This window comes from Pieris rapae, chromosome Z, assembly GCF_905147795.1.
Source record: "Pieris rapae chromosome Z, ilPieRapa1.1, whole genome shotgun sequence".
Classification (NCBI taxonomy): Eukaryota; Metazoa; Arthropoda; class Insecta; order Lepidoptera; family Pieridae; genus Pieris; species Pieris rapae.
Window position 1 is genome coordinate 160862 of NC_059534.1, and position 27983 is coordinate 188844.

Sequence of the window (27983 nt, forward strand, 5' to 3'; positions counted from 1 at the left end):
ACGATCAAAACAGGTGATAGTGCAAATAGATAAATTAAGATAAAACTAAAAAAGAAATACGAATTTTTTAAGTGTTTCTGTCTATGGGACTATGTAAGTAAAACTATTCCGCGCTTTTTATGAATACATTTCGTTTGTTGTGATTACGTATATTAAATCGATAATTTTTATTTTAACAGATTAACTATTGTTAAAGCATATTTAAAATTTCAGAATTATTAGTAAAATTATTGTCATTATCATGATTGTAGATACTATAAATCTCATTGCAAAATTTCTGTGTATGTAACAGTAAAACGTAAGATATATTTTTTTAAATTTAACTAAAATCAATTCTCTATTTATTTAAATCATATTATCCTGTAATGATAATAACTTCTTGCAAACTTTTTCTATTAACGCATGATTTTCCAGATAATATTTATTTTTTATTTTTATTATGACATTTGACACTAAGCAGCATATTTGACATTTCTGATTATTTTTCGCGGGAAGATTATTTAATTTTGGAATGGTTTTGTGCCACGAGTATAAAGTATCCGAGTATATTGTATTAGAAAAATAATTCTTAATTCGCGAATATTAAGAAACATAAAAAATAGATTTATTTTCTTTAAACATATAATTCCTCAAAAAAGTTATTCTAAAATCTCTGAATATTTTTCAGAATTAAACATGGCGAATAGCAACTCTAGCGCGGTATTTTTCTTAGGCACCAGGGCTCACTATCAGGTATGGAATCTAATTATTCATAGCAATATGTGTATTTTTTAATTATTATTATCATTATTATATGTATTAAATCAACTGAATTTATTATGAAAGTAACACAATTAATACAAAATTATACTTACGTTCTTATAAGTAATTATAACTTTATTAAGATTATTTATACCTATTTGTTACAAATAAAAAATATTCCACGTCCTGTAAAAGTATATCTCTTAAAAGGCCGGCAACGCACTTTGGAATTAAAAGTGTCTAGTCCCGTTTACCTCTAGTTGTATAACAAAAAAAGGTCCGTAACGCACCGGTGACTCCTTTGGCAATGTGAGTATGTATGGGCGGCGGTATAACTTAACTTGAGGTTAGCCTCTTGCCCGTTTGCGCCCAGTTGTACAACAAAAAAATGTTTTCCTTCACCGTTCGAGCGAATGTTAAATGCGCATTAAAAGGCCAGGTGCACAGCTGTTCTCCATCTCAGGAATGAGAGTCGCTGAAGTGATAGGCCAATGCTACTCTGAATGAATAAATATGTTCCAGGTCTTAGACCCAGAGACCTATGACAGTGGAAACACTTCCACAGAGACGTTGTGTCAAAATGATGAACTGTGGAAGGACCAGGATAACGAGAGCCCCAGTTGTAATCAAACTGGCTTGTGCTACGGGTCTGATATAAATGGTAAGTCAAAGTATTTCTATTCGACCTTCGAACTAATAAATTAAAAAAATATTGCCATCTTTTCTTTCGTTTAGTTGCTCTCTACACATCGTCGCATTCGATGGAACCACTGAGAACAGCAGTGCGCCCATTCTTCATCTCTCTTCTCTCTCTGTTTTATTCTTCTCTCTTCTATGGCACCGCATCTTTAGGGCTCGTAAAGCGAATACCTATAAAGTTTTAACTATTGCCATAAAATTAAAAAAAAGCGAATACCTCGATTTTTATCTTTAGTTCTTGGGAAAGTCGCAGGGCGCCAGGTAAGGCCTATATGGCGGATGAGTCATTGTCTCGACATCTGCCATTGTCAAATATTTAACAGTCCGTTTTGTAGTGCGCTGAAGCATTGACGTTGTGAAGGAGGACCCTGCTTCGAGGGCAAAGAATGAGGCAATCATCTTCTTTCATTGACTTCTTCTTTTGTTTACCTTAGTTGGCCGATCCTCGAAAGGAAAATCTCATTTTCCTGATAGTCTTTTGGTTTCGGGTTCGTGGCAATATATCCAGTTTCACCTGTGACGTCAAATACAGCATTTGAGTCACCGGCCTTGAACTGATCTAACATTTGGCGACACCAGTTCATGCGAAGGTGTTTCTGGTCATCGGCTAAAGTATGGGGAATCCATCTCGTACAAAGCTTCTTGACACCTAAATGTTCGTGTAATATTTTTGAACTTGACTCATACCAATGCCTAGGCTTGCCCGTATCTGCAGATAGGTCACTCTCTTATTGTATCACGCGGATCATCATTGAGATTGCTACGTGCGTAAATAGTGGCACGAGATGGGCTTCATTAAGAAATGCTAATCGCAGCCTATCATGGGTTTGTTGTTGAGTATACAACGAAAGTCATAATAAATCATTGACCGAAAACTTTCTCGCGTTAAGTTCATTTTCACGTGTAACAAGAGTTTTAGTTTTGCCGCCGAATCAGATAAACAAATGACAAATAAATGCAATATACTACATTAGGTTATTTAAGAGTTCTAAAATTGAAATGCCAAAAAAGTTTTCACTGTCAATGTTTCTAACTGGCCAGTTCTAAACATGTTCAGTGTTACCCACGAAATGAAACCAAAATCAAACAAATGAGCGTGCATATACATTATTTTTACCGTCATTAATACTAACTAGGTAACTCTTTACGTTAGCTTAGGATCGATTCATGATAGTGCAGGATAAAAAAATTACGGATCGTCATGAAGATGTGCAGCGTTTTTGTCGAAGAAAAGGGAGAGAGCGATTGAGAGAGAGAGAAGAAATACACGCTTTCAGTTGATGTATTCGTTTAGTGGTTACATATTAGAACTTTAGATGGAAATTTCTTGTTTTATTTATATATATTATCATTAGCAAGTGTACAGTGTGAATATAGATATACAATACATGGAGTGATCATATACTGCTGGTCTGCGACCCAAAAAAAATGTGAGCCGTAACTGGACGCCTGGCTGATGTGAAACATCGACATTATTTTGTAAAAGTAATATGCAGAAAAGAACAGACTGTGGAACTAAATATATCATAATGATAAAATAAAATATTACGATTTTTTTTCCAGATAACGATGACTATTGGTTGAATAAACATTATTTTTATTAAATATTTTTAATGTGAAATTACTACTGCATTTAGACTGTATATCATATAGCGTGGCGACGCGTCGCCACGGCATGCGTCGCCACGCCAAAAATCGGTTTTACGTGCGGCTATAGATGTTTCACATCAAAAGACTTGGCTTCCGAAATGAGATGGTGCTGGATGCTACTTCTCGCCAATTGCTTGCTTTCAGTTGCAGCAGGTCCACCTCCACTTTTGTTCTGTTGATCCAGCAGTTCCTTTATATCTTGTAGTATGTTGTTTTGTCTTTTATGGCTTAAATATGAGGCTTCATTTAACAGTAAACTTCGACACAGGCGTGAAGAAAAGATTGAACAGGCATGTGAATGAATCAGTTCCTGACATTGAACCTGCTCTTTTGAATGGGTCACAAGAGAGGTAAGTATCATTTTATTACAATAATAATAATAAAGCCTTTATTGCTTAAAAAAGTTATCACTAAAAAAAAATACTAATAATTAATCTGCAAGCCGGTTGATTTTATTATACAGCTTGTCCTTAGACATAGGCCTCCTCTAAGGACTTCCACTTTTCTCTGTTTCGGGAATCATCCAATGAGGGCTAGCTACTCTTTGCAAATCATCTTCCCATCTTTTCATCTGTCTTCCTCGGTTTCTTTTGTCATTGCGATTTCAATATTGCTTAAAAAATCCTTTCTTCTCAATCCTAGAGTTATAAGCCAAAATCATATCCCAAATTTAAGAGAAATCAAGATGTCTTGAGGGTTTTTAGGACATTTAATTTGGGAAATTTTAGGGATAAAATTTAGTGTTTTTATTATGTGTCAGGATTTTATCTATTTCTAACCAAAACAACAAGCTAATCCAAAATATTATGTAAACTCAAGCCATAAATGAAATATCAAATATGAATAGAATTCAGATTTTGATGCATATTTGGGACATAGTCCCAAACCGGAATTCCGTCTAAGAATAATTCGTAGGAGTTGAGTGTCAGAAGGTCAGACACTCAACCTACAAAATATTCCTTGGTTAAGTGCTACTTCCCAGGGACACTGACTTGAATTGCGTTGCCGGCCTTTTAAAAAATTGTACTGTAGGCCACTAACGCCCCAACCAAATAATTAATCCACAATCTTAGATTGAAAACAATCAGACCGTGACAGTCGATCGATCTCCTATCTGCATCCCAATAACCAAACACTACGAAGACAATCCGTTTTTAGAGACGGCTAGAATGCAATCTCTTCGCTCTTTACACTCGTACCTATTTGATAATCAATATAAACCAAATATAGTAAATAGAACCGTACAAATAATATTAAAATATATATGTCTGTTTCAAACATACCAAATAGCTTTTTAATTATTTAAAAAACTGGTGTAAGTTAAAATCTTAAGAATGTATATTGGCAGAGTGAAGAGCTGAACTTTCATTTTCATACAAAGGTCTATCCACAATCCACATACACCGATCCGACCTACCATGGATGGTTTGTTACGAAAGATGGCTACTATATTCCGTCGATTGGTTATTGGATTAAGATATCTATCTCAGATTGTCAAAAATAGATTGTAATAGATTATTGGGTTTGGGCGTGAAGCTTACTTCTTGTGAATAAGTTGATTTTTTTGTTTTGTTGTTTGTGATATACGCGAGTTGTATTACATATTTCTGAGGCGCGTTTCCTGCGATCTCATTTACCATTTCCAGTGAACTTGAGAAAGACAAACCCCGTCGCAAGTTCCTCTCTTTTCTAACATCTCTCACACGGCGTAAGAGACGGAGTAATGTGCAGTACCTGCAGCACTTGGAGAACGTTCTGACCACATGCACCTTTAGGGAGAGTTGCAGATGCCTGGATTGTCAGGTGAGTTGAAAATTATATATTATGTAACTTTTTTGCTTTTTTAAATGAGAATGTTTGTAATTATTACAATATCTCATGTATATATATATATATAATTCTAGCGTCACAATGTTAGTTCCTTATGTTAGTTACTTATACCTACTCCTCCGAAACGGCTCGACCGACCGGTTGCTATGAAATTTATGATTGCATACATAAATAATATGCAGTAGGTCTGAGAATCGGCTACTATCTAATTCTATTAAATATTTTATTGCATGCTCAAACTAATAACATTTTAAAGGTTGTTCAAAATAATTGAGAATTGTAATTATTTTTTATTTCAATTACAAAGTTATATTTTTATTGTATTTTAAAATATTTTCGCAAATTACGCGTTTTTTTTAAATATATTATCTTGCCTTCTCAATCGACCCGTGAGGAAACTGGCCATAGAACTGCGTGCCGAGGACAAAAGGCCTATTAGAAATATTATACAGAAATCGAAGGGCAAACCCTACAGTCAGAACGCACTTGTTTGTTTTTAAATGTTAGATTTGCCTAATTAATTAAATTATACAAGAAAGTGTTAAGAAAAAAAGCGACATTCACTCGAACAGTATGAAGAATGAAGGTGACACATAGTGAGGAAATCGGCTTGCCTCGGACCCAATTACGCCCGAACCCAATAATTAATCCACAATGTCAGATTGTGGATTAATGATAATCACCTACTTGCCTATTAGATTGGCAAATTATCATGAAACAGATACTAAATCTGAATCCCAGACCGAAATGGTAGCACCACTTATTTGTTTTATTTAGTAAATAAAACACATATTTGTTATCTTTAATAATGTATAATAAAACCAATTGTCAAATTGTATTCACAAGGATAAAAGTCATTAATATTTTATTCTACTGGTTAAAATGTGTTAGTACATGTATTGTTATCTAAGTCAAAGTAGTTGTTAATCACCAAAATCAACAAAAAAATCTCACCAAAAACTTTTTAAATTAATATGTATGTTAGTCGAATAATATTATGTTAATTAAAGCATTTATGCTAAATTTAATGTGGCACTTTGCATCTGTTTGTTGCATTTCTAGTGCTTATAAGCTGACTACCAGCATGGGACTGCCAATTTATATATTTAATTAGTTTCATCAAAATGTGTTTATTATGCTTTAAAATTAGCTTAAACTATCAGCACCAATTAATAAAGCATTTTATGAATTCAAAAGAGGTGTGTAAAATTATTTCATATGAGAAACATTCAACATTGTTCCACGGCGCACAAACAAGGCGCCTTATACAACAATCTAGACAATTTTAATATACAGTGAGAACATAAAAATGTGTGTTAGCGTAATAAAATTAAAATTAAAAAATTGAATTGCAGAATTCTAATAAAAGATACAAATTAAATTGTATGGTGTAAAAATGTTTACTACAGTAAGTTTTTGTATCCTAATGTTACAAATACAAGAGCAGTTGTCAAACTATTTTAAAATATAAGATATATATATATATATATAAATAATGCTACATTTGTAACAATAAATTTACCAATGAGGTAACCAAATTCTAAAAAAATCAATATTTATGAATCTAAACTGAATTTTTCACTCAATAGTACTACTACTGAATAAACTTATCGATATCATACTCCAAATTTGCATCAACATCATCTTCTACATTACATTTCTTCCTTGCATCTATACGTACACATTTCAAGCATTTCTGAGCTTTACGAAGCAAGCAACCTCTATGGTACATTGAATTGCATCTATCACACATTATTGCTCCACTATCAAAGGGATATAAAACCTCATTATTGCTGCACACTTCACATAAATAACCTTTACCAGAACATAATCGACACTTTGTTATATGAGCTCTACAAATCTCTGTCAACTCAGTCAGCTGTGTTTCTAAACTTCCATCATTGATTGCTTGTAAGTGGGACATACTGTACTTTTTATTCACATCCCCAAGTTGTACAAATAGTGGTGATAGGAGGCTTGTTCCTTCTGGACATGCACATAAATATCTCTTCATCCATTCTAAGTCTTTGCGCATTTTGTGCACCCATTCCAATTCAGCTATGAAGCTGAACAACTTGCAATTAACATTCTCTACATCTACATACGGCTGTGTCCAAGATATAGATAGCATTTGATAAGCAAGCCGAGATACACATCGCTTGTCCCAGTCCCAATTATGAATTACTCTTGCAGGTATAGCAAATAGATCATTCCAATGACATGTAGTACAGAAATACATGCCTGTGTAGTCACACAATCTAGGCTCATTCCAAGAGTCTTTAAATGTAAGTGTTGTTTGGCACTCAGCACACTTATAATCTTGGGCTGCAAGTCCCTTTTCCGGGCAGATATGCATTTCAAACTGCCCCTTTTCTGTCATAACAACATGTGCACAGACTCTACATACATCATCAACACATTTGTAATGGCACACATAACCACAGTCACTGCATATGTAAGAGCTTTGAACAATACTCCAAATAACCCCACTACAATGATCACAGTACTGCTTTCTATTACTTATATTCGTTTGTTGTTCGAAATGGTGTCCTTTAATTGTAACTTTGCTTCTTATTTGTCCATCTGCGTCTTTTAAGTCCTCAAGGCGTAATCTTAGTTCAACTAAATATCGGACTAACCATTTACGTTCATCGGAGCACTGGGGGCTGCTTAAAACAAGCTCTTTGCATTGGATTATCGCCTTTTCGATCTCTTCGCGCGTCGCTGTACTGTCGATTTTTAGGTTTTTGATTGTAATTGATTTTGGAATGTAATTGGAGTCGATGCTCTCTTCCGCCGATACACAACCGGACGTGGAAGATGATGATATTGATTCCTCCACGCTGCGAGGGCTGCAGCATATCAGACTGTTCCGATATTTTGGTGAATCGTTCGCCAAGGCTGCTGCCATTATTGATGTTTTATTAATAAAACACTAAACACTTAATGTGATGCGTCAATTTCCATAACGGACGTTAGATAGACAACTGCGTCATTACATATTTCTTTGTTTCAAATATACGATGACTGAGTACTAAGTGTATGTATCATTAATTATTATTACTTGTTATTTTTCTGGTCGAATCGAAACATTGATATGACTTTGACATCACGATATGTCAAGTCAGTCAAGGCCATTAGTCAAATGTCAGCGTTCCGTTACTCGCAAGCCAGATTTGATAAAGCTCATAGACATTAATTTATATGTAAACACTTCGTGAATAAGTTTTGTGACGATGATCAGAAAATTAAGAAACTTGTCAATAATCATTCGCACTTAAGTTCGGTTTCTTCAAATAATAAAATTGGCCTTAGATGGCATAAACACCTAAAATATATGAATATCACGTACACAGAAAATATACTTAGTCTGGCCATAAATACTGATACAACTAAAAATAAACAAAATATTACATTTGAATTTGGAATGTGTCATTTTTATATGATTGTCCATTAAGTTTTCTCATTTTGGCGCCAATACTTTGTATAATATTTTGCTATATTAAAATGCAGTGGGGTGATGAAGAGAACCGAATCGCTGTGATTGCATTACACAAAGTAGGTATGGAAGCATATACAATTTTTAAAACTCTCCATACGCTTGGTATTAGAAAAATATGTGTGTACCGGGCTATTAATAGGTACAATGAGACCTCCTCTGTTTGTGACAGAAAAATATCTGGCCGTCCACGTAGTGTTCGTACGAAAAAGATGGTCAAAGCAGTAAGGGAAAGAATCCGAAGAAATCCTGTCCGAAAGCAAAAGATTTTATATCGGGAGATGAAAATAGCACCTAGAACCATGTCGCGTATTTTAAAAGATGACTAAGACTTGTAGCCTACAAGAGACGTACTGGTAATTTCTCAAATGGTAATTTAAAAAAGATTAGGGTGATAAAATCGAAAAAAAATCTGAAGCGGTACGCGGTACGATTTTTTTTACAATCAAGCAACATTTTAACAAACAAAATCACCGTATTTATTCTCAAAGCTCTAGGGAAGCTTCCCAATTACTAGACAGAGTGCAACGTGGGCACTATCTGACCTCAGTGATGGTTTGGTGGGGTATTAGCTATGAAGGAGAGACTGAGCCATACTTTTGTGAAAAAGGTAGCAAAACTTCGGCACAAGTGTATCAAGATACCATCCTTGAGAAGGTAGTGAAGCCCCTTAACAACACCATTTTCAATAACAAAGAATGGTCCTTCCAGCAAGACTCGGAACTGGATCATAAAGCTCGGCCTACGCAGTCTTGGTTAAAACGAACGTTTCGGACTTCATCAGCGCTGAAGACTTGCCGTCGTCTAGTCCCGATCTTAATCCGCTAGATTATGATTTATGGTCAGTTTTAGAGAGTATGGCTTGCTCTAAACGGCATCATAATTTGGAGGCCCTAAAACAATCCGTACGATTAGCAGTGAAGAATTTTCCCATGGAAAGAGTGCGTGCTTCTATTGATAACTGGCCTCAACGTTTTAAGGACTGTATCGCAGCCAATGGAGACCACTTCTAATAAGTTTTTTATATTATAAATAGTTTTTTATTTATGTATTAAACTAACACACTGTAAAAGTAATAAATGTTATTTGCAACAGAAAAAAAATTGTTTTTCTTTGTTTCAGTATTTATGGCAAGACTAGGTACATATTATGCGAAGTTGATATTTTTCACAATAGTATTTCTAAATTGAAATAAGAATAAATAAATAAAAAGCCTTTTATTTCCAGTATTTAACCTAAATTTCTATATATTTTTTACTGGAACCCCAAGGTGGGTGTAGGCTTCCTCCAATGACACTCATTTATCTCTGTCTTCAGCTACTTTACTCCAATTTTGACCAGCTATCGCTTTAATGTCGTCTTCCCTTCGTCTACCGTCTACCTTTTGTTCTTTTGCCTTGTCGTGGGCCTTTAGTCAGCCGGGCAACATGTCCCGCCCACTTCCATTTCAATTTTTTTGCGTAGCTTAAAACGTTTGTTGCTTTGGTTATTTTCCTTATTTTAGTATGACGTATTTTATGGGTTCTTTAAAATACCATATTATGTAACGTTTACTGCCTACGAGTCAAAAACTTTTTATAGTTAATCTTTTGAAATTTTTAGGTTCCTTGCAAATCAGACTTATGTCGACTGTTGATGAAAACGAACTTGTGACTGCGTTCTCAAGTTCGTTTTCCGACAGTAAAAGTATTAATAGCATTTTGTTAAATAATAACTTGCAATGCAAATATTGAAACCGACAATCGAACAAATAAATATTCCAATCTCAAGCTACTGAACCGATTTTAATGCAACTTTTCCTTAAACTCATTACTTTCTTTTGAACATGGACTAAAAGGAGATTTTTTTAGAGCCGCTACTTCGATTATGACAGCGAACCCGAAGATGTATCTGAAGAAGACTATGCGTATTCATACTCGGTTCAAGATCAATCTCAAGTCATGGCTGATGATGACTCCGAAGATGAGGTGCGTTCTTAAAAGATAACATCAGTATGAAGAATCCTGCATTGCGCTATCAAAGTATTCCCCACTGAGCATAAAGAACAAACATTTCATAACAACATTGACCTCCGATACTTTGATTTAAAACACTTCGATTCGGACTGGCAATTCTAACTAGGATTCGGTAATTGCCAATCGGATTCGCATATTTTCAATCTTTTCTTATGTTTTTCTTGTATCGCGGAAAAGTCTATCGCCTCTTAACCTAACGCAGCATAAGACAGTGTAATTGTTTTGATTATGACATTATTATTTCAAATTGCAATTATTTAATGATGCATAAAGATGAAATAATTATAGGATTCTCCTAAACTTGGTTTTTAAACAAGACATCTTAAAGCTTATAATGAATCAATTACCTGAAATAATTATAAAACATTAAGAATTTCTTTATTATTTTAAACAATTGTTAATACGAAAATATTCTAACAATTTGTCAAAGTGAAGGGACAAGCAAAATTTGCGCCTTTTTGCAATGCTTTTTGCACATACAATCAATATAACTTCAGTTCTGACATAAAAGATAATTAACAATTACGAAGATTTTTTCTATTTAAAACTAGTTTTCTTTCGTAACTCGGAAGAATCTCGAGCCCGTCAATATATTGCCTTGAGGGCTCATTACACTACCGGGTTTTCTCTTGCGATCACAAAAATCTAATGCCGCATTTAAATTCAGGAAGTGTAAGTACTTACGACGAAGTATCGCGTTTACACACTCGTCCTGCCTACTATAAATGTAAAGACGGTATAAAAAATATATTCGAGTTTCCTTTTCAGGTTTTTTTAGCATACAACGGGGATAACACGTCCACAGATTTACTCATAGACGATCCAGAGACAATCACGTCAGTGTCAAGTTCCAGTGAAGAGCCTGAAGAGAAGCAAACCCAACTGGAAGTGGCTGCAAGCACTTCCGCCGTTCTAAATGTTTTATTATTTCATCCTGCTTGTATTGTGCAATAAAATTAATTTTGCGTTTATTTATTTATCGCACGTCGCGAATTAGGGCCAAGTTAAACGGCGGGTGTCGGCCACCCGGAAGGCAGCTTTGCAAATTCTCAAATTCGTTCTCGCTGGTTAAAAAATATCGAATCGGAAGCTAGAATAATAGTGTAGTCAGCCGCTATAAAATATTAAAAGAAGGAATTCAAAAATCGTCACAGTAACTAATAAATTCTGTGCAAATTTAACAAGGGATGTGATTTTTTTTAAATATTATTGAAGTTAGTAGAGTGCTTCTTGACGTGTTAGGCGCTACTCCCAGCGGAGCCTGCCTATACATATTAAACTGAGTCTATTGGGTTGTGCTCGCAAAAAATGTCTCGCCGCTTTTTAAGTCGTCGAGTAGTTTCTCGTATAGTTAGCGATCCTGCTAGCTGATTGGGGTGCTTTTGAAGTCTTAGTTTGTACTTATACCCATGTGTTCCTCTTTTACCATGGGCATATTAAGAAATTTATGGACTTATGTTGTTTTGGTCCATTAGGTGTTTGATATTTGCTTGAGTACGTAATTCTGAGCTCTTTGTATAATTATTATATTTAAGCACCAGTAAATCCGCAAAGCTGTATTCCATATGTCCACATTGGACATAATTGCGATAGTAATGTTTCTAACGTTTTTAATATTGTGAAATTTTGGCGCCTCCACTCTACGTCTTTGAGTAGATTGCTCTTCTCTGTTGATTATTTTCCATCTGTGATAGACTTGTCATATCTAGGGTAGCTCTATGGCAGGTACCAGCTCTCAACGAAGGACGCCTTCAAATTTGCCGCAAAGTGCAGCGCTACTTTGTTATTCTATGGAATTAGACAGCCCTACACCCTGGCTTGAGGTTGAGGATGAGAGTCGTCCAGCGATTTGTGACTCGAGGTCCCAAGTACAGCAATAAAATTGAAGAGAAAAAGTCATGGGAAGAAATATGCAACAAATTTATTGAGAATTTTACAAACAAAACCAAGTGAAGAAAATAAGTATATTTTTAACACAATTACCTATTTTATATTTTCATTTATTGCCATGACAATTCGCTTCTGGGCGAACAGAGCAGTGTTTCTGCGTCAGGGTCCATCGTAAAAATATGTACCAGACATTCTCAAACTTAGCGGCAAATTTGAAGGCGCCCATAAACCGGTCGTGCTAACTCCGAAATGTTCTTAGAAGTCGTTCAAATCCAAGCATCGTGTAAAGTATGAACAAGGTTAATAAATAATAAAATTTAGGTATTAATAAACTATTATGATAAATATATTTTATATATTCGACGCTTACAGAGGCCGATGTAGTATTAAGGTCATAGCTTAGTACTGTTTCTATGAAAGTCCCTACTGCAACGCACACTAATCGGCATCGGAACGTCATCGCTTGAGCCGGGTTTCCACCGCGAGCGGAACGGACCCATTAAGGACTCGGTCTAACTCGCCTCGGAACAGGCTCCGAAGTGGGATGCGGTGCGCGGTCAACTTGCAGTTTCCCTGTCCCCTCCCGCGACATTTCTGCCAAAAGCGAGCAGGAAGCGCGCTGTTGCCTAGCCGTAACCGAGTTGACGCAAAAGAGCTACCGTACTACCAAAGCGTAGGTACCTACTTTGGATACGTGAATAATATGTGACGATCCCTTTCCGTGTTGATGTGTGCTTTGACCTTAAAGGAAACGGAACACCGTACGAACCGTATTTCAATTTCATCAGCATCACCATGATGGGTGGATGTCTTGCTCGGTCCGCTTCTCAAGAATCAGCAAACTGTGTACTATGCAATTGACTTCGACAGTCTTCCCTGGGAGGTGCGACGTCCAACTTTTATAGAAATAGTATACTCCCCTCCTAAATCTACTATAAAATAAAATAAAAAAACACTCAATTGCGACACGGGTCCCCCAGTTTGTGCTTTTAGAATTTATTATTAAATATAAGTATTGTAACATTTGAAACAGCCTGGAAAAGTCGGATGCTTCTCAGATGGAAATTGTGAATGTAACATTGCGTTAAATAGAAGGAAAACTAAAAAGGTGTTTTTAGTATCGTGATTGGTGATGGATTGGTAATGACAATTGACGGCATTAATGCGCTTTAAATAGTACCTAAACTGTCTTGTTTTGTCGAGAAATACGTATATGTAACTGTTTATTAGTTATTAATAGTTTAATAAACAATTTATTAAAACTGGTAACGTCATTTGTCTACGTCTCAAATATCCTGGGAAAATGTAAAACAACATTGTTTTACATACATTATTATTTTCTCAATAGAAATAAAAAAAATATTGTTTAAAGGAATTTATAAGTCACTACATGGTATAAAACAAAGTCGCTTTCTCTGTCCCTATGTCCCTTTGTATGTTTAAATCTTTGAAACTACGCAACGGATTTTGATGAGGTTTTTTTAATAGATAGAGTGATAGATTCAAGAGGAAGTTTATATGTATATATAACATACATTAAATAGTGGAGAAGTGCTGTTATTTTTGAGGTTTCTAATGTGATGTCGTAAATAATTACATTTTTTCCGCTTACATTGCAAATGCAGTGCGAAACGTGCGAAGCTGGGGCGGGTCACTAGTTTTACATTATATATATTTCTTGTCAATAATAATATTATAAAGTACCTTTGTTTTATTAAAATTTATCCGTAAAACGGAACGTCGCAATTAAAAAACTCCTTGAATATTTAATCCTTATCATCTTATCAGGCTGAGCCTTATGAATCGGTTAGGATATTAAATGCTTTAGATAATTATTATGTAAAACAAAAATCCTGTTTGTATTGCAAATTGGTAATGCGATGGAACCTTGTCATATTAAAAATTCATTGAATTTCTGGACCAATACGAGTAGGTATTTTAGTCTTTCCTTGAAATCTGAGTAAGCCTTTTATGGACCGAGAATACATATTTAAAAATTTAGTCTTGTTCAGTACTTAGGTTTTTATTTTGGAAAAGTAAACAAATTAAGCCTAAAGGAATTTCGCGGCGAATTAATTGTATATTATTTTATTACAATGAAAGATTTGAGATTATTTTCTATTAATACATGTATTTAGCAAATAGGAAAAACACAAATGATGCAATTTAGTTTATAGTGACAGCATTTATGAAATCATACTATTTTACTTCAAAAGAGAAAATAATCATTAAGAATATGTGGATAAAGGATACTCTACTAGTAAACCAGTATTAGTACTTTTTTAACGAATGGAATCTCGCTGTTGGCCTTAGGGCCTCTATAGCTCAGCTCGGGTGATTTTGGCGTTTTCCCGCGACCAACGCCAAGGCATCTCCTGCAAGACTGGGACTTCAGCTTGGGCCAGGGTGGTCAATCGGCTGAAGCTCATAGAACTGACCAAAGTGCCAAGTAAAGGTCATAGCCTTCCCCGGTCAATGCAGTACTTTATTCATATCCTGATTTTGGAAAAACCGCGCGGGCGGCTTTTAATTTGTTATCGGCTATTGTGACCGGATCATCTGTTACTACATTTCGGGGCTTCCTTCGGGCCTTTTTTGTCAACTTCATCCATGTTGAGATGGATATCTTTTAACTAGCGGCCAGAAAGATGCTCAGCCAGGTGTTCAAACAGTATGGGTTGTATGAGTTGGATCGATGACGTTTTATTACTTAAAGCTGTTGACTGTTAATTTCAATTAAATTTTTATTCCACTTTTTGCCACTCTCAAACCTGAAACGAAACCCTTCAAACTGATACCAAATTTACATGAAAGACAACGAGTACAACGGAAGAGTGTAGTAAGTTAGTAACAATAAGAATGTGAATTAGTATTAGCCAGCAAGTTTATTTAATGTTGTTTATGATAACTCGAACTCTATGGCTGACTATCTTTCAGGCCACTAGTCAGACGGCGCAGTTTCGTTAAGAGGCTAGGGCCTAGGCAGTTAATTGAACGGCTAATTAGCAAGTTGGTTGCGACATACTCAGAGGGAAATACATCGATAGCGCGTTTTAAGGTGTGATGTCAGCATAATAATTATCTATAGCCTCGGATTGTACGAGGCTATAGATAATTACTGATCTATTACAATTTTTTTTTAAAACAGGATTTTTGCTAAACTCCATCTCCATGTGTTCGATTTACCTAATATACTTACCGTAATGTCACGTTTCAAAAAATAAAACCAAAATACGAAATGAACTCTTTTATTGACATAATTTCCAAAATAAAACTAAATCGGGGCATCACGCCCACGGCATATAACTAAAGTCTTAAAAGATACATTTACATTACAAAGATACATCTAACTTCGCGTCAATTGTCGTATGTCAACACGGCGTGTCACTTCGTTCGAGCTGTCAAAGAAGCCATTGCGAACGTAGTCCGTACTCCGTGCTAAGATTTGGCAGGATCGTGCTGTACATGACGTCACAAAGTCCAAAGACATCTTCAAATTTTGTATCCTATTACGAATAAATTATTATTTTTACATAATACTACGACACAGGCTCCATCCAATATGCCTATTGCCACTAGAACCACAAATATAATTGGCTAACGATTCTTATGTAAAAATAATTTTACAATAAATTATTATGTATGTTAAGAAATAATGCAGTTTCAACGGAACATTGAAAATAATTTTATAGTCGGGACTCTGTCTCAGTAGCAGCGCCCTCTTTATTATTAACTCTATCCTTCGTAGTTCAATCGATTAATTTGAGTTAAAAATAATCTTATATAATTGGAGAAATAACAGTTCATGCTTACGAACTGTAATTTCTCCAGTTAAAAACACCTCAAGGCACAATACTTAGAGGAAATTAAATTAATTCTGCAAATTTTATCGGATCAAAACGAAAATTATCCTAAAAATCATAAAAGGCGATGGCTACTAACGCACAATCGACATAAAACACAATAATCGTCAAATAAATTAATATAAACCATATTGATATATCTATCTATATATGGCTCGCTGTGGACGCCCTCTGCCCCACCTAGGGGTTATAGGACATAAAGAAAAGAAAGATATTGATATATCGATGACAACTAAAGGCATGTTTCAGATTTTAAAATAATATTATTCAACGCATCGTTCGCAATTTTTTTTTACCTTAATTCTCATAATATAATATATGATAAATTTTACATATACAAATACTTCCGAATATTTTTTCCGGAAATTTATTTTAAGAAAATTCCCATTGATTAAACATCTCGCACATGAACTGTAAACAATGTATTTACCTATAAACCATGGCCTTTCAATACTACAATTCTTTAATAGTAAGTCAGAGTCGTATCACCTGCTTAAAGTAATCCCATTTCCACAAATTCAATGCATGACACCATCTTGTCTTCGATATATCAGTTAATATCCAAAAAATTTAGAGATGTTCAATTCGTTTCGCCTTACAAAGAAAGATTCTGAAGAATATGCCGCTGCCAAAGGTTGCAGATGTTCAGAGAATTACATTGGAACTTTGTACAAAAAGGTCGGTATATATAGATTAACCTAACTAATCTAGCATTTAAAGTGAAATTGTGCTTTACAGGTACGAGCATATTCGTTTCAGTCCATTTTGATTTTAGTCTGCAATTTGACGTAAAACACAAAGGGCAAGATATATAGAGCGCACTTACATTTTGCTCAGACTAAAATTTCCAGTTAAGTCATATTTCGACTATGACTTAACTGGAAATAATAAAATAAATAACAATAAATAGAAGATATATTTGTACCGTTTTAATATTTGTTATTGTTATACTTTTTTAAAGGATAAAAAAGAAGGTATTCCATGAAATGAAACATCACTTTGCGTTAAAATGTCTATAAATACCAAATCATATGAGTTATATGAGTTTTTCGTAAGTAACGATTGAGCTAAGGCTAAGTGCGCTCTAAAGATCTTGCCCTAAGAGTGTTTTCATGGCTTTATCAAAAAACACAGATTGGTTAAAACGACTATAGTAGATTATCAAAATGACAAAAAGAAATTAAAATTTACCATCATATGTCACGTAGTTTAATTTTGTTTATAGTGTTTTAGCACGCGACAGATGCAACGCCATTTTATTTATAATTGCGGTAATATTAAATTTTAATTTGAAATTTAAAACCATTAAAAAAATGGTTAAACAACCACTTAGAGAGAAAATTTAGTCTAAGTTTAATTTACAGTTCAATTAGGTGAAAATTTTTATTTATTTTAATCAAATTTTATATTAAGTTCTTCCACTTCAGGTAAATCAGGTCCTGGTGTGAAATCCCACTCATTTTTTACTTCCAGGAGTCATTCACTCTGAATGTACCTTCTGTCCATGAATTAAAACTTGAACATACAAGTACCCTTTAATGATCATAGACAATTAAAAATCATCATTAATTTGGGCCAAAGCCATTACAACCAACTTTAAATAATTTATAACCTTTTGCATGAGAGGCGTCCTTTAATTCCTATCAAGACTTCAATGCAAAATGTCATATTATGCATTATTGTAAATTTATTGCACAAATTAATAGCGTTAAAAGTCAGCAAACCTTAAATTTAGTGGACCTAATTTAACTACATTTATAAACACACATCCATACATAATGTTATAATTTAAAATGACAAAATGTTAAATATTAAAAATTGAGTTATTTGTGACTAAATTAAAATTACACTATGCGTATGCAACAGTGGTGCAAATTTTCATATAAGACATACTCAAAAATTATTGAACATATATTGAATGAGCACAGATTGAACAATTCCCAGATGAAATATACTTGGTTTTATGTTATTTAGACAAAAATTTTCACACATGGGAACATTCAAAGATAATATTTTACTATCACCATTGTATAACCCTCAATTTTTTAAAATTATTAAAAAAACATTTCATTTTACCTGAATAGTCATTAATTAGAAAAATCAGCACCACTATCATTCCCACTAGTCAATTGATGAGTCCACTCAATTGGATCCAAGTGGCACACGGCGAATGTTACTTAACAATTATGTTATATTTCTATTATATCAGATAAGACTAATATTGTACACTTATAAAAACAAATTTCAAATGTCGGATTCTATATATCTAGAAACACCTAAATTTATGTCAAAGCTAACCACATTTGACATGAACTAAATTTAATTTGAAATAAGACTAAGTAAATGTAATTTGAACTATTGGAAATAAATTTTAGTATGAGCAAAACTTGAAATTAACCAAATGATTTGAGATCTTATGCCCGCATTCCTGTCAAAATTAAACCATGAAAGTTTTTACCGTTTTTCCTTTTCTAAATTTGACATTGCCCAAGTTAAGATTAGCTTTGGAATACGGGCCATAAAGTACAAACACAACCAAAACACAAATAGTGCTAATAAAAAGATTTGTGAATTAAAACATTGATACACTTCATTTTATTTGCACCAGTACTTAAAACATTTTGGGAAAGCAATCATTGCTAGGATCCAGGAAATCATTCTGTGAATTTTTATTAAACTAAAATTACTGATGGCTGACGTCCCAAAAAATTATAATGTCTACATTAAAATATTTGAGCAATGCATTTTGCCGGAAACTTAAAATAAATGGAATACATACATAAGATTTTCCTTTGGGGCGCGTCGGCCCCACCGTGGGCCAAGGGGACCAGCTCCGAACGCGCATATCCCTAATTACACTGAAATTTTGCATCACGAAACATCACTAATTTACTAACTGTTATAGTCTTTATCACAGCGGTCGTCGTGGTCCCAATATTTATGATTCCGCGGCACATCACTAACATGCCTCCTCTTCTCAATCTCACCACTATTTCTCCTATTTAATCTCTGCCTGGATCCATTTTTAGAACGTTCGTCAAACTTCTTATCGTCACTCCTTTTATCATTAAATTTCGTATCATCACTGCGTTTATCATTAAAGTTAGTCTCTTCATATCGCATATCATCATGTCTCTTTTCATTAAAGTTAGTCTCGTCGAAGCGTTTTTCATTAAATTTAGGGTCATAATTATCAAGGGACTTCTGCACTTCATTATTAACTTTCTCTGTTTGCACATTAACATTCATATTTTGTATGTATGTCCCATCTCCTTGTTGCAAATAGTAGTTTTCCGGATAAACTGGAAACTCTTGATAGTTTGGTGGTGGCACGTTGGGGTTAAAAGCTGGTTCCTTTTCCTCCTGTCTCCATGAGTTCAAATCGTATCTCTTAGTTAAACTTGGCTTCCAATCAACATCGGTGCTTGGATCTGTATGCTCCTGTCTCAATAGACCTGCTCCGGCCCCCAAGATTGGTCTTAATTTGGGTTTAGTATCATCATCAATGCTCAAATTGATGTTTTCCTTCTTCCAGGAGCCATATGACACCTCGGAGAAGTTCTCATCGCTTGTCAGGTCTAAGTGGGAAGCGTAGAACTGTTGCAATGTGTTTGGCAATGGTAGGAATTTGTTTAAGCAGAGATCAGACGACAGAAGGAGCCAGATGATGCTTATTGGGGGTGGTGTCAATAGTCTGAGACGTATGGATATTGACAATTCATCTAACTCTTGGGATAGTATAGAGAGGAGTTCTCGGCCATTTTGCATTAGCTGAAAATGAGAAATCAAATTAATTAATAATGGTTTTATGATTACTTTTGTATTTAATGAAAAGGTATTTTTAAAATCTGCAATAAGCAAACTATCAAGAATATGGCAAAACAGATTTGCTTCAAAAATTTCCAAGAAGAGGTTCAGATCACGAGTCCTGGGCAATTTGTGCATTGGGCAGCTGTGGTGTCGGAAGAGTCAGAAGTTGTATCCAAAAATTCTCAACCGACTAAACCGCCACAAGACTGACAACTATCATTTACAAATGGTTCCTCAGCTAATTTTACATTGGCAGAATCAAATAGTCTTAAACTGGTAATGGTGGAAATGATGGTAGAAGTCGGGTTCAATCTTTTACTTGTGGATCTGACCAAGTAGACAGTTATGGGTCTCAATACTGCCCTGAGTGTTGAGGATAGAATAGTTAGGGCTTTTCAAGAAAGAATGGTATGATGAAGATTTTACAATTTGTTTTCAACTGTATGTGGTCTCGGCGATTATTTTAGACTGTTTAAATAAATATATAATATGTGTTAGACTAATATTTTTAAGCTAAATTTAGTTAAATAGAATTAATAAAAATGCTATTTAATAAAGTTTCAAACTTTTTCCAGAACTAGATTTTTCTACATACAAGAAACAAGTGGGATTTTTAAAATCTACCTTAGCCTACCTTTTTAGTAACATACCAACATATGAAATTCCTATGCTACCCCATACAGACTGACATATAGCCTTTATACCTTTACACTTGGTGTAGCCTGGATGTCCACCGATGAAGGTTGGAGGTAAGACCTTCTTCGAAAAACCACTTAACCTACATCCAGACTAAAGGTACATCGTGCCCGTTTTCACGTTTAGTAGGAAACGATATTTTTTAACGTTAAGTGTCGGTTGGTGTGATGTGGAAAATGATGGGTGTCCGCATTCCATACCTGCGTAGCAAGACTCCGATGTGCCCTTATATCATCTGACGCGAGAAGAGACCGCATATATTGGACCAACGGACCAGCTAAGATGTGGACTTTCTTCCCATTGCATAGACGAGCCTCTGAAAAAAATATACCTTTGAAACCCCTACTCATAGAACTAAATTCCATCACTCCGGTGTCTCTCTCCAAAGAATCCTGCTTTGAACTCCCGATCTCTTCTCACACGAACTTTTTCTAAATTATTATTTTATTTATTTAGCAAAAAATAGTAAGTAGTAGTTTTTTAGTAGAAGTTAATTCAGGTATTTTTTTTAGATGTTTTTAGCTAAATGTAGTAGATTTCTTTTTAGAGTAGTCTTTAGTATTGTTTCAAATAACATCACATGTTACATGATACCCTCCCTTTTTAAAACGGTTAAAAATAGAAGCCAAAAATATTTTTTGGTCTGTACTTAAAACTACTGAACCGTCTCACAGTTGTTACCTAAATAAAAAATTTTACCTACCCGCAAAATAATCTCCCATCAGATTCGCAGCGTTGATCAAGTATAATGGATTCGCGCGTTCCAGCACTTCCAATTCTAAAAAACGTTTTGAATGTTAAAAACTGCTAATGTACCATCAATACAAACAAATCCTTCTGAACGTGAATCTACCCTCCAAACTCTTTGAACATAAATAGTATACATATAAATAACTTTGAATCTACCCACATTTTTAAACATAGGGTACCAATATTGCTTCACTTACTTGTAAAAGTCGCCTGCATAATATTCAGCAGGGAGGCCCTCAGCATGCCCTGCCTTTGTTGTCTGGTGAAGGCAGCCCCGACGGTGGCCAACTTCCGACTTGTCACTGAACTTTGTAAGGCCGCAGCGCGAAATGTCGCGAACGCTTGTCTGGAATGTATATATTTAAAATTGGTGATGCACTACCTCTTTAATCCACGAGAAGTTTGCCGGTATTTGTACCAAGTAAGGGACCACACCCTGCCATGTGACGGGGGTTGTACCCTGATCAGACTGCTTTGTCATGTGGCTTTAGATTTGTCATTAGCTATTCTCTCTCATTAGATATTCATATTTTCCACAGTTAGAGTAGCATTTATCATAAACGTTAAACGCCCCATAGCCAAGCCCAAGCAGATAATCATAATTGTTACCAACATCTCGTCTTGGTAACAATTATGATTATCTGCTTGGCTTTAATGATTTACTAGGAAATTGCTTAAAACAAAATACAGAAATTTTCTGATCTACTTAGGCTTAATGTTCTTATGAATAAAGAGTGAGTAAATGAACAACACCCACTGTAATCTTGCCTCGTCCGGACACAACTCCGTGACTGACGTCTCGAAATGTCTTAATTTCCTGTTGAACTGAATGCCGTCTTCGCCCGGCGTGAATTGTTCGAGCTAAAACAATAAAAAAAGTATTTCAACTTGTCATTGGGACATTTTACTTTCATCACCTTAACAGTTTAATCAAATCAACTGTCGCATGGAGAAATTAATTAATTCAACATATTCTTATAGGGCCATCACTTTGCGAAGGCTGGCAAAATGATGACTACTTTAATTTTGGATACAGTCCTGACTTTGACAAATTACTTATTTAACTTTATTAAAAAATAGTTAATGTCACGCGATAAAGCTTAATAATTTCTAACCAATTGCCCCTCAAAAAGCGTACAACCCTAAAAATACTCCGCTGAGAATATAACTTATCGTCAAATATATGTCAATAATTTTGGGGTGATAATTTTATAAGTTGTAAATAAACAAGTAGCAAACTCACCAGTACTAATAAAGGTGCAAACTGTTCATCAACCTTCAGCATCGCCTGTAGAGACTCTTCATCACCAGAGGTGTCCACTTCATCATCAGGCTTCACCTCTGAAATCATTGCCACCGTGGTTTTAGCTGGAATGCAATTGATTATTTAATGTTAAAAATAGTTTAATAGAACAGAGGGCAAACGGTCAGAAAGCTATGTTGCGGCGCTCGATGGACATACAGTGGCAACTGGCAGCAAGCACCCAAATGCTTTGCCGGTTTTTTTTTAATTGTTTCGGACATTCTTCAGTGGGAAGCTGGTTTTTAAAACTGGTTGTCAAAAAACCGCCTTAAAACGCTCAGTTGTGAAGATACGAGTGGAACATATGCCCCGACGTACGCTGACGAAACTCAGCTCCAAGTATTAATCCGAACAACTCCTCTGAACCCTCCATAGTTAATGCGGCCCAGAAGTTAAAAAAAGGTTAGGTTGGGAGTGAGAGGGGAGAGTAGGAGGGGTAGGGATCACCCCCAACCCATTTGACGCACCGGATACACTTATAAAAAAAACAAATTAAATTAAACGGCGCTACAGGAAATGTAGAACCTCTGGAAGGTCCCCGAGATACCTGCATTCTCAAAGAAACTAGAAACTCTGAAGGTTCATATATCCGAGTGTTTTGGAAACCTTCAGCGCCAGGTTTGTCGTCAAGATTTAACAAAAATTACATGGTACAGCAACAGCTGGTTCCACAAAGAGGTTAGAGGAAAAACCTTGGCGATTAAAATGGTGGTGAAGATTTTATTGCCAATTCTTCTCTTCCGTTCTACGTTCTTGATTTGAGAACTGCCGGTCTCTCTACAGTCGGCAGATCATGTTTGAGCTTCGTGGTCACAATTAAACTTCTGGCGCTTACAATTCTTCCCACCGTTTTCTGTCCAGCGTTTCTCAACTTTTATTTATTACAGTGCACAGTTGAATGAACTATATACTAATAATCATCATTTAAAGGTTAACGTGTGGAGAGGGGGGAGAGGAATCAATCAAAAACCTATCAGGAATCCATTACTAAGTATTTTTATGTATATTCAGTAAGTCTGAGATCAGTTTTTTTATTTCTCAGGCATTTTTATTGAAATGAACCTTCTTTATCGGCGTTGAAAAAAAAAATTACCGTCACATGCACCCGTTACACGCCATCTTATCCCTACCACGGTTGATTCGAAGCCATTAACAGCGAACATTTATAATAACGATAACAATGATAGTAATAATTCAATGAATGAAATTCTGTAAAAACTCAATCCAATGGTGGAAAGATTATTTTTGTAATACACGGTGGAATGATAATGGTCTTGTGATAACATCACAAAGAAGTAATCAATAAACAGGATCCGAAATCGCAGGACGCAGAATGAAGTTGTCGAACTGTGTTGTGAAACTAAAACTATTGAATACCAATTACAAATCGCTTGATCGATCGCAGGCTGAATCCGATGTTTGAAATAGAATGGTCTCGGGAGAAAACCTTGAAATTAGTCGGATTATTTCAAGTAAATGCAGCTCTTTACAAGGCAAAGTCAAGATTCATTTTTTCATATAGGTAACATAATGTACACTTATGAACGTCAAAAAAGGAAATATAAGTACATTAAATGCTTCTAACTTAACATTTACCACCAGTTTTTAAATCGTGGAAGAGAAGAACTGGCATCTCCGCCACTCATCTTAATCGCCAATTTTTTTTTTACACAACCATTACACCACGTTCCATATGACATCTTGAGTAATAAAGAATAATAAAATAAATTAAAAAAAAAAGATTTGTCCTCTATCAGCAGGAGGCAAATACGTAGTAGAAACAACTAATATCACTGCATACACGAATTCAAGTACGACCAGTCACCACAAGTAGCACCCGTTCACCAGTATGAAACATGGCCATCATCGGCCCGTTCGCCATATTTTAGGGAGAGAGACAATCTTAGCAATTGTGAAACTAGGCGCGAGAGAAAAAAATATAAACAAGAGTTTTGTACCATTGCATATGTATTTAAAATATCGGTTTTTGACAAAAAGAGAATACCTCTAATTACAAATTGGTATGCCTATGATTACTTACACTTTTTAAGACTCAAATAAGCCATACAGACCTGTTCATTCGGTTGTATTCCTATAAAAAGCACACTTCATGTCCAGCTAGTTCAATATAAAATTATCCGATACCTAGATGCCTGACACATACCTGTTGATCGCGGAGTCAACTCTGCCAGAGTCCTTGCAGCATTCATGTCTTCTGGGTCCTCTCCCGGCTTTGTCTCCCTCAAATGATGTCTACCGGTGTAGCCCCGACCACGACCACTTGACATTATAATCTGAAAGTTTAAGTTCTTTGAAATCACTACTCTCTCTATCGTACCAAGGGTTTGAGGTGGAGGGTGATATTAAGGCGGTCATGTGAAGATAATTAGTTCTAAAAAACATATGTTAAACAGTAAGCAATGGAACAATATGTAGGTCTATATATATTTTATGGACCAGTGGGGTCAAAGTTGCCTCCAAACAACTCCAGTAAATTCTGTCCTTTGTTGTTTCCAGACATCTTTCACCCACCACTATTACAATTTCATCTGAATATTGTGGCCTTAGTCCATTATAGTATATAGTCCATAGCTATATTTCTGTCCTGTCATTATTCACTGGTCACATATACAATTTGTCTTTCTTTCTTCCATTACACTAGCATGGTAATTGCATACAAAGAAGAGCGCCAACCATGCTTCAATCAACTTTAGGGTTAAAGCCAATAGCTCTTGGAATCACTAAGTCATCACACACCTATTGATCACACATCATTGATAAGTGGAATCCATATTATTTACATTTACTAATAATTCTCTAATCAAGGGCATAGAGCAGGTGAGCAGAAATGGCAGGAAACACTATGCCAGTAAAATTTCATTTAAACAAAGAATTATAGAATCAAAATAATTTACTATCTGGGTAAATGATGATGACACACTATTGGTTTATTAGTTTAAAATTTTTATATTTAATTTTAGATGGCAATTCCGTCCCATAATGTCATATACAGTGAACGCAGATTTCTTAATATTATCATAAGCATGAATACAGTCTGTAATATAGAAATACAAATACATAGAGCATCATATACTGAGGGCTATTGATAGATTGATCGAGAGATATTGGGGCTTGTTTATCAGATTTAGAAGATGAGACTACTCCCATATATTAAATTACTATATTTATAACTGTAATACCAAACAAAGGTGAATGAATCATAGATAAGACATACAAGATACATATTATTCTCGTTCCCTTGAGTATATAATTCAATATGCAGGACTTTATCAATTTTTATTAATAAATATTATATCTTATGCTTAAACAACAATGGTCTTACGAACTATAACCAGTTAGAAGCTTTTTTAATTTTATGTGCTACTATTTTATAACATTTAAGATAAATTTAATGGTATAGTTTGACTAAAACTGTGTATATTACATTAAAAAGAGAAAAGATTTGTATTTTTGTAAAAAAAATATTAGTATTCTACATTATCGCGGAGAAACTTAACCTATATATATATATTTCCAATTATATCCAAAATAATTCAGCAACTAATTAGAAGCCACTCAGAGAGCCAAATATATCCATGGCCAAATTAAATAATCAAAGTATGGACTTGCTATTAACTACTCATTGTATTCACGCTTAAGGTATAATTGATTTCATGATTTGAATTACAATATATTAGCATAGTACTTTTAAAAAATAAGGTTAAACATGAGAAGCCCAACCTGGATATTGTGTGTTCAAAACCTATCTCTGTGCTAAAGGAAGAACCTTCTTATATGTGGCTCACTTTTAAAGTGAAAGAAAAGTATGAACAGGACCAACTTCATAGTGCACACCAGACAGCAAATTAATAATAATATTTATTTTTAATTAACACTACAGATGAAGAAAAAGATTGCCAATTAAAGAAATTGCCAACAGATGTAAAGTTTATTCAGTGGAAGTAGGAAGTTGTTATGCATGTTAGTGTTGAGTCATAAAGATCAGCACAATTCTCAATAAAATCTGTTATGTATACGTATATATAATATAGAAGTTGAGTGAGGAGTAAATTTAACTGTTTTTTAAAAGTTTTATGATATAAAGGTAGCATCAAAATTCGCTCAGCAGTTCATGCGTGTAATCAAAGCAATTATTTTTAGACTACTTACAGCATTTGCAAAATGCAGTACAATTTCCTAACTGCGCAATTTCATAAATACAATAATATACCCTGTTTATAACATAAATCAAAGCAATATCTTTAAGATAACTCGCATAAACACGTAGATATTTATCCAAATACGAACAACAACGGAAAATGACACCGCTGAAACGTCATTGTAGGTCAATGGACCGTTTTGTAGACTACTTTAAAGGGACTTAATATACCTCCAAAATGATTTAAAATCATCCTTCATGATTTACTTATTGATAATTTTACAATTATACGACATTTAAATATATTATAATACCGGCAGAAAATGGGGATTGTTAGATACGTGTTATTTATAATATAGAAATAACATATGTCATGAAATAGATTCAGAATTATCTAAATTTTTTAACTTATATTTGATAAAGTATAAACTTACCAATTTATGATTACAAAAACAACTTTGTTTTATTTATAAGTAATTTCGTGAACGGTTGACAAGCATTTCACTACCATATTTGATAGAGATGTGCAATAATGAAAGCCGATGAGGAAGACCAACTTTATTCCACAGTTAAAATATTTGTTACCGATGTGAACTGAAGATGACAAACGTAATGTCAATTTAATCGGTTTTCAGTCAGTTTAGATCTGGATAGATAAAAATCAATAGTATTTTTTAAAATTAAGTATAAAAATAATTATAATCAGCTTGCCAAGAAAGCTATAAAGGACGGAGATGTAGTGCCATACATGAATTATTGTCATGATTTAGCTGCTCTTCCCAAAACTCATGGGAGTCATGCAATAAAAGTTGAAAAGCAGCGAGTTCATAGGTAAACATTATGCTGAAATTAAACCCAGGATGTTTTAGAACATGTAAATATACCACCATCATTTAGCAAGGCTTCGTATTGTTGACAGTACTATTTGTGAGCGTGGAAAATATATTTTTGACCTCGATCATTTTTTTCTTTTCTTGTTCCCAATATGACTGCACCTCCTTTCTAAATTCCTTACAGTTCTTATATGTACCATTTCCAACTAAAATCTCCTGCTTTGTGCTTTATATTATGTTTTTAC

At 34.7% G+C, this 27983-nt stretch overlaps 3 protein-coding genes across 5 annotated transcripts; 1 reads left to right on the forward strand and 2 right to left on the reverse strand.

Annotated features, from left to right (window-relative positions):
* On the forward strand, window positions 1-13726 carry LOC110996270. The gene is made up of 7 exons (XM_022263864.2): window positions 1-93; window positions 668-732; window positions 1264-1402; window positions 3344-3440; window positions 4737-4893; window positions 10270-10386; window positions 11203-13726. Exons 2-7 carry the CDS (start codon window positions 676-678, stop codon window positions 11386-11388), a joined length of 753 nt encoding a protein of 250 aa, XP_022119556.1. The 5' UTR covers window positions 1-93; window positions 668-675; the 3' UTR covers window positions 11389-13726.
* On the reverse strand, window positions 5725-8001 carry LOC110996260 (differentially expressed in FDCP 8 homolog). Its single transcript, XM_022263852.2, has one exon. The coding sequence runs from the start codon at window positions 7829-7831 to the stop codon at window positions 6515-6517; it is 1317 nt and encodes a 438-aa protein (XP_022119544.1). The 5' UTR covers window positions 7832-8001; the 3' UTR covers window positions 5725-6514.
* A 1832-nt stretch (window positions 13727-15558) lies between the features above and the next one.
* On the reverse strand, window positions 15559-27452 carry LOC110996243. Of its 3 annotated transcripts, none has more exons than XM_022263823.2 (8): window positions 27340-27452; window positions 24911-25040; window positions 22687-22811; window positions 22201-22304; window positions 21641-21789; window positions 21397-21471; window positions 20894-21009; window positions 15559-19958 (listed from the first exon to the last, which is right to left on the reverse strand). In XM_022263823.2, the coding sequence occupies exons 2-8, from the start codon at window positions 25032-25034 to the stop codon at window positions 19080-19082; spliced, it is 1572 nt and encodes a 523-aa protein (XP_022119515.2). In that variant the 5' UTR covers window positions 25035-25040; window positions 27340-27452; the 3' UTR covers window positions 15559-19079. The 3 variants fall into 3 exon arrangements, with proteins under 3 accessions (XP_022119515.2, XP_045490062.1, XP_022119522.2); XM_045634106.1 differs by lacking the exon at window positions 27340-27452 and adding an exon at window positions 26917-26981 and having other exon boundaries at window positions 22687-22784; XM_022263830.2 differs by lacking the exon at window positions 27340-27452 and adding an exon at window positions 26917-26980.
* Between the last annotated feature and the right edge of the window lie 531 nt (window positions 27453-27983).